The sequence below is a fragment of the Psittacula echo genome (assembly GCF_963264785.1).
Source record: "Psittacula echo genome assembly, chromosome: 3".
NCBI classification, from domain to species: Eukaryota; Metazoa; Chordata; class Aves; order Psittaciformes; family Psittacidae; genus Psittacula; species Psittacula echo.
Genome location: NC_137736.1, coordinates 59,486,468 through 59,500,162, shown reverse-complemented (window position 1 = coordinate 59,500,162; position 13,695 = coordinate 59,486,468). Strand labels below are relative to the sequence as shown.

Sequence of the window (13,695 nt, the reverse complement as noted above, 5' to 3'; positions counted from 1 at the left end):
GAATGGGATGGCAGATGTGTTAGCAGACATCGTATCAGTTCAGCTGTGTGGGTTTACTTATGAAGATCCTAATGAAGTTTGTCCTCGGATACTCAGAGAAGATGGGCTAGCAGTCCTTGAGCTTCGGCTAGTGGTTATCCTGGTGAACCGTGGAAGATGAGGGGCACTCCAGAAGGTGGCACATCTTGAAAAGGGAGGCAAGATGGAGGGGAGAGAGAGGAAGAAAAGCTGTTATAGACCACTTAAGTTAATACAAAATACTGAAAGGAATACTTGAGCTATTTCTAAGCACCTACAAGATAACAGATATAAGTTCTAACCAATATGATTTGGTCAAGAGCTTGGACAAAAGTAAGAGTGATCTAGAGAATATGATTAATCAGAAGAGTTAAAAATAATCTGAAAACGTGGTCTAAGTCTTCAAATTCATAAAAGGCTGCTGCAAGGAGGCTGTAAGTAAGCTGCTGATGTGCATACTGTGTAGAAGAAGAACTTAAGGATTAAATTAGGGCAAGGAAGATTTAACTTAACCAATAGGGAAAAAAATCGAGTAGAACAAGAAGAGCCAAGCCATAGGATAGGTTGTCTAGAGAGACTCTGAGATCTGTCACATCTTATGAGGGTTTTAAGAACAGGTTAGATACATATTAGTCAGGAAACAGTTTATGTGAAATTGATCTTGAAACTGATCTTGCCTCGCAGTGGAAGGTTAGACTACAGGACATCTTGAGATCCCTCCCAGCCATATTCTCTTATCATCCTGTAAAACAAGACAAAAGCGAAGTGACGGGAGCCAGTGAAGAGAAAGGAAGAAGGTTATGGGAGGAACAGCTGCTGGCATGCAAAGGTGGGGCATAGGTGGGATGCTGAGAATTGGAGTAACTTGCTGTGCAAGAGGGAGGTAAGCTCCTTCAGTGATCAAGGACTGCATTTGCACAGCTGGACATCCTGGCTTGTTTCCTCAGAGGTTTCCCTGTGAGATCATGAAGTGAATGTGAAGGGAAATGCAGGCATCAGCTGGCAAAACACCTTGCTTAGGCTTTAAAGCAAACCTTGTGTTTTCTCTTTTTGTGATTTTTAGCCAACATAGGCTTTACAGTGTTTTCTTGCTCAAATAACTAGTCTGTCTCTGGTGAGGTACAGCATGGACCTGAGAAAATCCCTGAGCAAAAAAAGTCTGTGGGATTTCATAATGTGCCTGAGTTTGCAGACTCCAGCTCTTGGGAGAGCATCATCCCTTTCATCTCCCATGCCTTCATGAGGCTTCTCAAATGTGCCTTCAGAGACGTTTGCCTGCTTTCCTCAACAAGGCCATGTTCCTCTAAACTAGACCACAGTCCTCCTGACAGCTCCACAAGGTCCTGTGGCTGGGTGGCCCAGCTCCACGCCTGCACAGCAGCTGAGCCCCAAGAGACTCTGGGGCAGCAATGCTTCCTGGCTGGGTTTGCTTCTTCCTGGGTCCCTGAACAGGGTGCTGACCAAGTAACGGATGTTTCCTCGGGGTAGGACCATGTGTGATTTGAGGTTGGGAAGCTGAACTTCTAGCTCTGAAATAGCCTTCTGTAAATTTTTGGGTATATTAGTTACCAGAAATGTCTGGGAATGGTTAAATCATCTTTCCTTATGGCTCTAATGTGGCTGTAAGGGTGGTAGTACTGTTGTTCCTCTTAAACCACACAGAGGCTCCACATTGGTTGGAAAACTGAATTTCATGTGCAGTGTGAGCCAATGAAGAAGTGGAGAACCTGGGAGATGGAGCCAACAAATGAGCTGAGCCTCTTCTCTTGTTCCATACCTGCTCAGCATATAGACAGGCTTTCTCTTCACAGAATATTTGACTAGAGGCTATTTCATTTCCCCATAACTCTGGATACTGCTTATGCCTGAGTAGCAGCTGTGAGGACAGCAGGGTAGCACTTTTGACCCTTCACTCTAGGAACTGATTTTTTTTAACTCATCTCACCGAAGTCTGAGTTGTGGTAGAACATGATGAAAGTGACTGTCTCCAGTGGAAAGCACAGTCAGTGTCAGCAAGTGCAACTCAAAGTAAACCTCATGTCAAAATACCATGAATTAACCCTATGGTTTTAGCAGTATTTGTGTGTGATCAGACATCAGACTTGTGCTCAGTCACCCACAGCACCTGCAGGCAGTAAGGGGTTGTGTGAGGGAAGCTGTTCCTAAAGGGACTGGAGGAAGGCATGAACCAGACCAAGGCATCAACTGCTGCTTCATGGGCATGGGGAGAGCAGGAGCCGAGGGCAGCTGCAGTGGGGATGGGGTTGTCTTTGCAACACTGTGGTTCAACTCTGTTCAGCTTTGAATCTGCTGCTGCTTGTCTCTGAGAGGTCGCAAAGCAGATGGGAGAAGGGAGCAGAAGATTAGTCCTTGGAAAATGGGTAGATTAGTGAAGCTTGATTCGTGTTGCTGCATCTCCCTCAGGTGAGGGCAGTGACACTGTGACTACAGCCAAGCAAAGATGCAGAGCAGTTTTCACCAGTAAAACAGTAATTTAAAACAGGCAGATTGCTCTCTGAAGATCAGACTAAACAGAATTCCTACTTACCCAGGCTGGTCACACGTCCTGGGACCAATCAGCATATTGAGTAAGTGCGAGCTAAAGCTAATTACAACTTCTTTCATATAACCATGTACATAAATGATCTGTCAACAGAGAGAAGCCTGCCTTCCCCTGTGGCTGCTGGAGACTCTGGAAGAGATCCCAACACTCCCACAGAGCCAGCCTGGATTTCCATAGCAAGGCAAAAGCAAAGGGGCATGCAGCAGGAGCAGGAACCCGACAGAGAAAAACTAGTGGCTCTGGATATGAAGTCAGATACAGAGAGACAGAATAAAGAGAAGGAACGAACAGAGGTATTTATGGTACAAATTCATAATGCTTTCATATCACCCCCTTTAGTGTTCTTTGTATCTACTGCTAGATTACCAGTCATGCTGTAGTAATTACAGATACTTGATGAGTATAGTCATGAGTAACAAAGACACTGCCCTCAGAAATGTGTTACAAATTCAGTGTTCTCTGATCATTCATATACGTAATTTTATATTTCCAAGAAATCCTGGAACTATGCAAGCTGTGTAAAATTTCCTGGGTGCCCACTGCATACTTACAGATCTAAAGTGTGTATTGCATGCTAAAATATCCACAGTGAGCTGCTAAACTGTAGTCTCAGATCTCTCTCAATGCAGAGGGAATGCGCTGTCTTTAACTATCCTTCAAAGCACAGCATTTCATTGATCCTCCCATGCATCCTGACTGATTTAACACTGAATGAACAGCTCGGTCCCAGAAGCTCCTAGGTAACAATTTTTAGAGCCTTGAGAAGTGAAATAGGATAAAAATAACTTTTGCACTTGCAGACAGTGCCAAGATACAAATTCTGGTTCTCTGTATATGGGTAACTCAGACGCTCACACTATGCCATGGGATACGGGCTGACACTGCCTCTTAAAAGATTCCATGCAAAAGAGGGTGATACCTGTGGCAAATGATCTTCCCGGCTGACAAAGCTGTACCAGCAGAAGCGCTTGGCCTTAATTCTGAACCCTAATAAGGCTTCCCTGGTGCTGGGATAGCTCAGCAGCGTGCAAGTGCTGCCTCCATCGCCTCCTGCACAGGAAGAACCCTGCACTGATGCAGGAATGTGTGTTTGTCCTATACCAGTACAGCATTCCCAGTGCAAATGGCCCACTTCTTTGCTTTAGGTGGTACTGTTAGAAACCCAGGTAGCTGTTTTATATCCTGGAATAAGGGAAGATCTCTAGATGATGAAAAATAGCAGTGGTTAGATTAACAAGGAGTAATACCTAATAAAATGTCTATTATGAACTGCAGTAATGCTCGAAATTGTCATAGCACTTAAGACACCAACGGTATAAATGATCCCAAAATACAGTTTCTATGTCAGAATAGGAAATTCCAGATTTGAGCTGGCAATGTTCTCTTAAATTCATGCCATGCATTTTATTTCCCTATACCAGCTAACAGAGAAACTTCCTCAAGATGCTTCTGACTGCAGCATGTGAGGCTTGGTGCTATTGTACTGATCCCACTTTTTCCTTCTCCCACATTGCACCAGCCACTATCACTTCAGGGTAGTTTTTGATACGAGCAAGGAAATCCATGGGAGGATGTGTTTGATTCCTTTTTTGTGGAAAATCCATTTACCGTCAAGCATCCAAAATACAGTGCCCTAACCCACAAAATTCAGGAAGTGGGAGGGAAACATGAGAGAGCAAGGCTGTTTCCAAATCCTATATATGCTAGTAGAGGTGTGAAAAGGGCTTGGAATACATGTTGCAGTGAGGACTATAATAACCTACTCCGAGATGTATGAATAAGAGTATGAATACCAGCTTGAATAAGAGATGCAGAGGGATAGTTTTAATTTGTAAAGCTGAGTGTCATGGACACTAAGCTAAACCCACTGGAGTTTTTTGAACAGTCCTCAAGTGAAAGGACTGGGACCAATGTGTGATGAGCATGTGTGGTCTTTGAACTGTGACAGGCACTACATTCACTCCCTTTGCTTGTGTCTTTCAAACTGGTCTCATTCTCTCTCCATTACTTGGATTTTATCCCTCTCTGTGCCTAGGGCTGGGTGAAGCAGCAATGGAGCAGACTTTCACACCTGGCACCTAAAACCACTTCTGAAGAGCTGAGGAAAGAGACAAAGTCTGAAGTGAAGGAGACCCTGCTGAAGACCAGTTCAGTGTCACATTATGTCCCTGGTAGGAAACAATTCTTAAAATGTAGGCTGTTATCTCACAACCTTGTCAGAAGAAATCCTCCTTCAGTGTGCTGGAAAAGGAGGAGGGGCTAGATTGTAATCTCTTCCCCAGCCCCACATCAGCATGGGAAGACTGTTTTCAGGATTCACATCTGGGGTTTGGTTTGGGGGCGTATTCTTTTGACTGCTTTGATTACAGAGTGATTACAGAGTAGTCAAAACTCATGTTGAAAGAAATGTGACTTGAGAGCATGAGGCCATTTGACAGGACGGGGTCTCAAATGCACTATCCCAGTGTAGAATGTAGAATGCATGCAAAATTAGCATTCCATTTTGATGTGGGTTCCTCAGCAAGCTGGAAGGATGTGATCACAAACTGCCTGCCCATCAGTCCTCCCACTGTAACTTTGAATCTCTTTGGTAAATTGACATTTGAAAGAAGGGCAGAAGTTTTGAAGGTAATAAAATTCCTGTGAGTTGAGGGGTGGGTAAAGGAGGAATTTGCAAATGAATGCTCTTGCTAATGAAAAGACTCTTTTTTGGCCTGGGTGTTAACACACAGGGCACAGCAAGGAATCCATGTCATCGTTTTGGTTTTGGTAAATTTAGGGACCAAAAGATACTAGTGGTGAGAAAAACATTGTCTTTTTTTTGAGGATAGAATGGTTCTTTCCTCAATAACGTACTGCAGAAGCAGCTTCCATGTGAAATGTGAAGATTTTCTACCGTAGAATGAGCCATGGGAAGTTTTCCATTAAAGAGGTAGGGGGTACAGCTGCACAGCAAGTGAACATCAAATGTCCATTTGTTTTATTCGCAGTAGCCCCATCACAAGCACTGGTGGATAAAGAGGAAATAAGCCCCTTGAGGAAAGCCAATAATGCTGCTGCAGATCAGCCATCGTGGATGGAACTGGCCAAAAAGAAATCGCAAGCTTGGAGTGATATGCCACAGATTATAAAGTAGAACAATGCAAACAAATAACATCTTTCATAATGAAGTCAACTACTTAACTGAACTTCTACAGACCAGCTAATCACAGTGGAGAGTCTCTTGATACATGAGAAGGGTTTTATTGTACAGCTGTGGAGAAAGTGTGCAATAGGTGCAGTCAAAAAGTTTACCTTCAACTTTGTAGCAATCAGGATTGCAATGGCAATGGATTACTTAAATTATGCTAAGGACATACTTACACTTTGGAAAATAAAACCTTTGCCTTACGTATTTCGGCATTTTCTGCTTTTAATGGTGTTTGCAGCAAACCAGGATCTTTGCTAACCTTCTCTGAATTTCTGTTGTTGTTGTAAACTTCTATTTGTTACCATTTTCTCTGTTTACATTTATAAAGTGTGCACTAACATCCTGATTCTGTTGATGTGTTTCACTGCACTTGCCTGACGCACTTTCTGTTTGGCACATGGAGGTGTTGATGAATAGGTGCTAGTGAGTATTCCATTCAGCTGTGTTGCTTGAGCAGCATGTTTGCCTAGCTGAGCCAAGTGGTCTTGTTTCTGGGCTTAGGTTACGTTTCATGCGGCATAAATACGCACATTTATGCATGACCATGAATAAAAATTCCTCAGCTCCTTCTGTCCGCAGCCTTGGTTGCACAACGTTTGCAAGCAGGCAAGTAATAGGAAAACTGATCTGTGGTTGGAGGCTCATCAATGCATTCACAGTTGCCTTCCTACCTGAATTTATCTGGTTGCAACTGGCTTTCCTCAGTGTGGAATCATCCTGCTCAGTTAGGAGGATAGTATTAGTAGCAATGGACAATATGCGTTTAGTTTAAAAATAAGAACTGGAAAGCCTTGAGCTAGGGTCCAAAATGAAATGCTGTGAATGTTATTGCACCGTTGGCTTCACATATCACCCCCTAGTTAATCTTAATTATTCTCATTCAAAACCAGTAATGTATCTCTGTGCTTTACTACCTTTATATAAAATCCTCATGTTCATCGGCCTGAGTCTCCCCCACCAGTCTGAGACTTTTGCTTATGAAGTCTCCCAGGCTCTGCACCTTCACCTGTTTAACAAGATTGACAGGAGAGATCATTGCTGCTGATTGACCGAAATCACTCTGAATATATTTTAAGACCTCCCTGTGAGTTAAAGAAGCAAACGACAAAGCCCATTAGGGAATCTCCTGGAAACAAAATGCGCGCTGGTATGCATTTCCCTCTTTGCAAGCATTTCCCTCTGTGTATGTATGCGTGAGTTACTGCTTGAGCACTGCACTCCCCAGGTTTATTTGTGTTGATGTAAGTGATTTTGTTTTTCTTGATGCAGTAAAGTCTTTTTAGATAAATGTAGGGAGACTTTAAGATACCTGGGGTTTCCTAACACCTGTATTTGCGGTTTCAAAATCTTGTCTGCTCTAAGGAAGTGGGGAGGAAAACCTGAGCTCCCTCCAACAACTGCACTTTGTAATGAATAAAGTCACAGGGCACTGGAACAGGCTAGTATCCAAGAAACAACTATTTTCAGACAGGTTGTCTTTCCTCACTGAAAATATGAGGAAGAAAACCAAGTTTGTCAAAGCCTTTGGCTAAAGCCAGCCAGCCTGCATCACTACTGGAATCAGCCTGTATCACTACTGGGATCAGCCTGCATCACTACTGGAATCATCCTGCATGGGTGCTGGAGGCCTGATGCAGCTGCTGCACTTGCCCACTCCAGCAGCTGTCAGCGCTCCCAATGCCAAGGAGTTTCTGCTAGTTCTTTCACGGTTTCCTCCTTCATGCAGATCACAGAAGGCAGTGTGGGCAAAGCTGCTGAAATGAGAAGTGGCAAGAGAGTTCTCTGCTAAACACATCCACAACAGAAATAGGAACTTAATTACAGGACAGGCAACCTTGAGCTCAATTGCCTGAAGGTTGGTTGTGCAAACAACTTTCACGTGGCTCCCCATGAGCCAGCAGGCACAGTCCTTTAGTGATTTTTTGTTTTGGTATTCAAATCATACTCTAGGACCTACAGTAGCAATAGGTACATTTTTCAGATGCAATGAAAAACAGCTTAACTCTCTCTCCAAAACACCGTTTCTGTAATAAGCAACTAATTATCATCAAGTGTAACTTTAAGATGTGCTATTACTTTTTGTAGCAATCTTGGAAAAAAAAAGACACTTTGTGTATTAAAGGACTGTAATAGCTGAAAGAGGGTGGAGGGTAGATTTAATTAGATATAAGGAGGAATTTCTTCACTATGAGGGTGGTGAGGCACCGGCACAGGTTGCCCAGAGAAGCTGTGGCTGCCCCATCCCTGGCAGTGTTCAAGGCCAGGTTGGACGGGGCTTTGAAAGCAACCTGGTCCAGTGTGAGGTGTCCCTGCCCATGGCAGGGAGGTTGGAACTGGATGATCTTTCATTTCTTTTCCAACCCAAACCAATCTATGGTTCTGTGGTTCTATAATATATATAAATATATATATAAATATATTAAAAAAAAATCCAAATTTGGATTCTGTACTTATCACCATTCCATGCAAAGAGCACAGTGTTTTCAGGACATGTAGTTAAAGGTATGGTCTGTCTCCTTAACGTTCTCTCCCTGTTGAAAAGGATTAAACCTGTGTTGAAACCTGACTGAATTCCTAGAGCTTGACCTGTGCAGCTGTTTGGGGAAGAGTACAAATCTCTTGGACTATCTCCTGTTTTCACAGACGGATGCTCAGGAATATTGGAGGTGAAAGGTGGAGGTATTGTAGCAAGACCTGCACAATCTCAAGGAGAAGAAGCCCCGTGTCCCTCCCTGTTGCTACGTTCAAGATAAGGAGTTAAGGGGGTGACCAGCTCTCCATGGAGCACAGCCCTTCTCCTCATGTGGCATTTGTGATATGAATCTGGGAGAATGATAAGGTAGGAAGCGTGGGGTGGACATCAGCCTGCATTTTACCATTGATGATGTGGTCCAGGTATTGCTGCCTTAGGGTATCTGCTGGCTCAACTCACTTTTAGTAGGTGTGAATGACTGCCATGGGTGGTGACAGACAGCTTTGTGGTTCACTACGGGCCCATGAGCAGCATTCACCTCCAAGGGAATGGGACTGTAACCCTGCAGGCTGCTCAGGCCTTTGTGAAGCAAACTTGGGATCTTGACCAATTCTGCCATAATTATGGAGGAATGTAAGTTAATTTTAAAATATGCTTAAGAGAAGCAGTAGCATGATGTGTTGCTTTTCATGCAGTGCATAAGTACACTGGAACTGATTGCTGGTTGTAGGAGACTGTGGTCACAGAAGGTTTAGTTGATTTCAAAAAACATCTAGACAAATCAGTGGAAGACGAAATCCATCAAGTGCTGCTTGACACAAAAGCTAGGACCTTGTCTTGGGAGATTGCAAAAGGCTTTGGGAGGTGGTGTGACTGGTGAATTCTTCATTTTCTACTACTGCTGATGTACCTGGCCTTTGTGTAAGGGAAGGCACTTGGCTACCTGGGCATCTGATCTGATGGCTAGGGGGAATTTTTATTTTCTCATGGCATTGTCCTGTACTGAGATCTATTCATTCTAAGTCAAAGGGTCATGCGAACAGGTCTTGCTATATCTGTCTTGTCAACAAGTAAGCAGAAAATAGTTTTAGAGCTCGTGTTCTTCTTTGATCAAATGGCCTGTTCATGGCAATGGAAAGATGCAAATACAAATATGTTATTCTTCTCTGTATGAACAGTGATTTATGTTTCACACTTGATACCACCAGAAAAGCCTTTCAGATCTGCTCAGCTTTCTTAAGGATGTCATTGTACTTTTCCAGCTGAGAAGCAAGATGACTGACTCAGGCTGATCCATTTTGCTCAGGCAGCTGCAATATATATTGTTGGAGTATAACATCTATCAGGGAAATAAAATGTAAAAAATCACCCTTTGTTCATGACTCATGCACATAAACTAAGATAGTTTGAATTGCAGTCAAAGAACAACAACAAAATGGACTTGAAAAATAGATGTTTCCTCTCCCATAAGTGCTGCATGAGGCACCTTTGGCTTTCTGTTCAATGAGGAAGGTGATGGTCTGCAAGCAGTTGTCCCTCCCAGTGGTGAAGGACCATGCACAATGCAAACAAAATCGTGTATCAGGTGTCTTTCAGTGCAAAACATCTACACTTGATGACTTACGCTGTTTACTGCTCGGATTATCCTCATTAGCTACCTCCTAACGTTTAAGAATTTTAAGTAAAAAGTTACAACTAAATGATTTTTAAAGTACAGCGAAGTGCAATAAATTCTTAAGGCCAAAATACCCCTCTGGCCTTTACTTTGACACAGTGTTTTGCACTCTGTTGCCTTTGACAGTAAAAACATTTACTGAATCTGTTGCACTTTTTCTCAAGACAAAGTGGAATATAAAATCCTGTTGCCAGTGAAAATACCCAGCAGCAGAGCAGCATAGCAAGCAGCTTGCTGTAATTTTGCAATGCCATTAATTCCGTCTTAGTCTCAAGGAGCATAATAAACTTGCCAAAATGTTTGCTTTGTATACACGATGAGCACTCTGCTGTGCGTAACAAAGGTTTAATTACAGGATTTTGTGTTTGTGGTTAGAAGATAACTTTTGTACTGTTACAGAGTCCAAAAAAGAAAATGGCATTTGTGAACACTGGGCAGTGCTGCATGTCTCACAAAAACCCAAGGGTAAATGTAACCCTGTGTGATCCAGCACAGAGTGGCTGCATGGGATTAACCCCCCTAGGAGAAGGCATTTCAGTTCCAAGTGGGCACAGTTCTCACATACTCCCAATGTTTGCTAAGATGCTCAGCAAGTGACAGGAACCAATGAGGTTTTATAGCATGGAATCTTTTATAGCCTGACTTCACAAAATAAATACCATATGAAGATTTTTATGGATTACTAGTCCCAGATAATTCTCTGCATCATGTTACACTTTGAAGCTGGAGTCTGATGGGAAACGTATTCATAGTCCATTCAGATCTTCTTCCTTTGCAGTATCTTGCAGCACCTTTGCTGCAGATTCTAATTCTCTGTGTACACTGGCTGTATTCCCAGAAGAAAACCTCTCTAGCTCACCTAAGGCAGCTTGAATGGAGGTCATTGAGGAGAAGGTTGAACTGTGTCCCTCTCTGGCATCCCACATTGCTATCTTAAGTACAGTTAGGAATGCAGCTAAGAGTCTGTAAGATACTACTGAAGTAAAGTGATAGAGGACAATTTTCCTTCCTGCCATCTCACATACTTTCACATTGAGTACTTTCATTGTTGATTTCTTTTTGCTTTGTTTATTTACTTATTTGCGTATGATGGCATATGTTGCAGGTTCATAATTCCACTGAAGCCTATTCAACGGTGCTGAGCAAGGTGCAGTGGTATTTTCACTCACTGTAGCACATAGTTCCCATTTATTTATAGAACCACAGAAGGGCTTGGGTTGAAAGGAACCTTAAAGATCATCCAGTTCCAACTCCCCTACCATGGGCAGGGACACCTTCCACTAGACCAGGTTGCTCAAAGCCCCAGGCATGGGGCAGCCACAGCTTCTCTGGGCAACCTGTGTCAGTGCCTCACCACCCTTCACAGTAAAGAATTTCTTCCTAATATCTAATCTAAATCTCCCCTCTGTCAGTTTAAAGCCATTCCCCCTTGTCCTGTCACTACATGCCCTTGTAAAAAGTCCCTCTCCAGATTTCCTGTAGGCCCCTTTAGGTACTAGAAAGCTACTCTGAGGTCTCCCTGGAGCCTTCTCTTCCCCTGGCTGAACAACCCCAGCTCTCTAAGCCTGTCTACTTAGGAGAGGTGTTCCAGCTTCTGATCATCCTTGTGGTCCTCCTTGCTCCAACAAGTCCATGTTCTTCTTATGCTGGGGGCCCCAGGTGCTGTAAAGGTTTCAGCACCATATCAGAAACGGAAAGTCACTGAACTGCAGTCAGGTCTGTCCCAGAGTCATGCTCTGGTGATTTTGTCTCCCAAAGAAATCCTATTCCCATGTTATTTTCATTCCTCCTGCCCAGAATTTAACAAGACTGAATAAACACCTCCAAACCATTGCCTACATCGAAGAACCAAGAAGTGTCTGGAAAGAGCAGAGGAAAACACCCAGAGTTATGATGAGGAGAATTCAGTTAATAACCTTTCAGGAAAATAAAAGCCACCTTTCTCTGCAGAAATAACAGAGACTCCTTAATAAGCTGTTGGCTTGTCTTCTCCGCACTCAGCACCGGGGATAATTTTGATGGGCAGGCTGCCTGCAGACAAGGGGAAGAATAAGGCCCTGAGCTTGTCCAGGCAAAACAGACATCATCTTCCTCATCTAGCCACTCCTTTAAATAAGGGCTGCCTTCTTTCAACTTCTTTGCCTTCTCCTACAGCATTCACCTCAAGTATGTAAAAGGGATTGCTTCTTGCTTAATGAAAGTTTTTGTTTGGTTCATGCCTTTATTTTGAACCACAACGAAAAAAAAGGCTTCCAAGGAGGAGGCATGGCACAAATCACTCCTCATCCTTGGCCCTGTGGCATTGCAGAGCTTGTCTGTATGTTCTTTCAAACCACAAGGCTATGTGGTGGTTCAACTGCACAGTAGATCCAGCTCCAGCACTCAAAAGACCCACTGGGAAACACAACGAACAATCAGGGCATGGCCCTGCCAGTGCTCTGTAAGCCATACACCTCACGATGTCACATGAACCCCAGACTGGCAGGCATCATGCTAGACCACATGTCATCAGGCATCAGTGTAAGGTTGGCATAGCAGGAGAAGGTGAGCAAAAATTCACATTTGCTAAAAGAGGTGCAATATGCACATGAATGTGCATACACCATGGAACAGATGTGCTGAACCTGCTTTTGGATGGCACGGTAATTTGGTGTTGCGATCTCAGAAGAAAGAAAAGCAATGCAAAGAAAAGAAGCTGGAGCTAGAGGTAATGGAGGCAACCTTCCTTACTCAGCAGGGAAGTCCTACTGCCCTGTTTCTTTGCTGCTTCCTCCTCCTCTGTGATTTCTGTTTGTTTCTGTGGCATGCTGAAGCAGCCGGCAGTGAGTGGGCTGTCTGCCGACAAAGGGTGGATGTGTTTATTTAACATCAGATCCAGCCACAGAGCTTGGGTCCATTAGCAGAGAGCAGGGCACAGGCAGCCTGGGGCAGCAGGTTGTGAGGCACTTGCAGTGGTGGATTGTGCTGTCAGCTGCTCTCCACAGAGACACTGAGCTTTTAAATTGCCTTTTCATGCCACAATTTCCCTGATAATTGTGAGGGTATAATTTATCTTACCTTGTGATTGTGGACAGGAGACTGAGGAAGGCAGATTTTACTGTGACCTACTTCCCTAAAGCAGGATGCGCAGGAGGGTTTTGCTTAGGAAAAAGGCAGCATTTGCTATCAAAGCCTATTTTGCAGGCTTATGTTTTCATGCAGGGAAAGCAGAGGGTGGTTATTCGAACAGGTAGACTTGTGCTGGTTTCCCTATTTGCTTTACCTCGTTACACAAGCAGCTCCTCAAATCCACCTCCCAAACTAAGCCGTACCCTCACCAGCTCCTGTTCGACACAACCCCAGCACAGTGCTGCAAACCAGTAACCCTCAGACCAAGCCACTGATGTTACGCCAAGGATATGGGAGGAGGAGAGGTGGTTTCCTTTGCTGGTTTTATGTAACTGGCGGACAAAAAGGGAGCCTCTTAACTACATGTATGTCTCAGAAATTGGCCTGAGTAATTTGGAATCCTTGTTAGCCGGTAACAGAGGAGTTTCAGAGAGCACTGAAGTACACAAGCTTAATTTCTTGCATAGCATAATTGAAATACAAGTGAAGTATGAAGTTGAATTCAAAAGAGAGTAAAAATCCCTATCTTGCCCAAATAAAACATTTTAATGTTATGCTTCTCTTGTATGTAACCTAATAAGTTTAAATTATTACAATATTTGATTTTAGAGGCAACTGCTTGTTCCCAGGATATAACACATACTTCCTCCCAGTTTACTGAGTGATTA

At 43.5% G+C, this 13,695-nt stretch overlaps 1 protein-coding gene across 1 annotated transcript in view; it reads left to right on the top strand.

Moving 5' to 3' along the window:
* Nucleotides 1-5,717, top strand: part of CRACDL (CRACD like) — a gene marked incomplete at both ends in the record, with an annotated part of 28,443 nt that extends 22,726 nt beyond the window's left edge. The window contains 3 exons of the mRNA XM_080613528.1: nucleotides 2,675-2,874; nucleotides 4,617-4,752; nucleotides 5,572-5,717. Coding sequence (XP_080469654.1) covers nucleotides 2,675-2,874; nucleotides 4,617-4,752; nucleotides 5,572-5,717 — 482 coding nt within the window. The remainder of the gene's footprint in view (nucleotides 1-2,674; nucleotides 2,875-4,616; nucleotides 4,753-5,571) is intronic.
* Nucleotides 5,718-13,695: the final 7,978 nt, after the last annotated feature.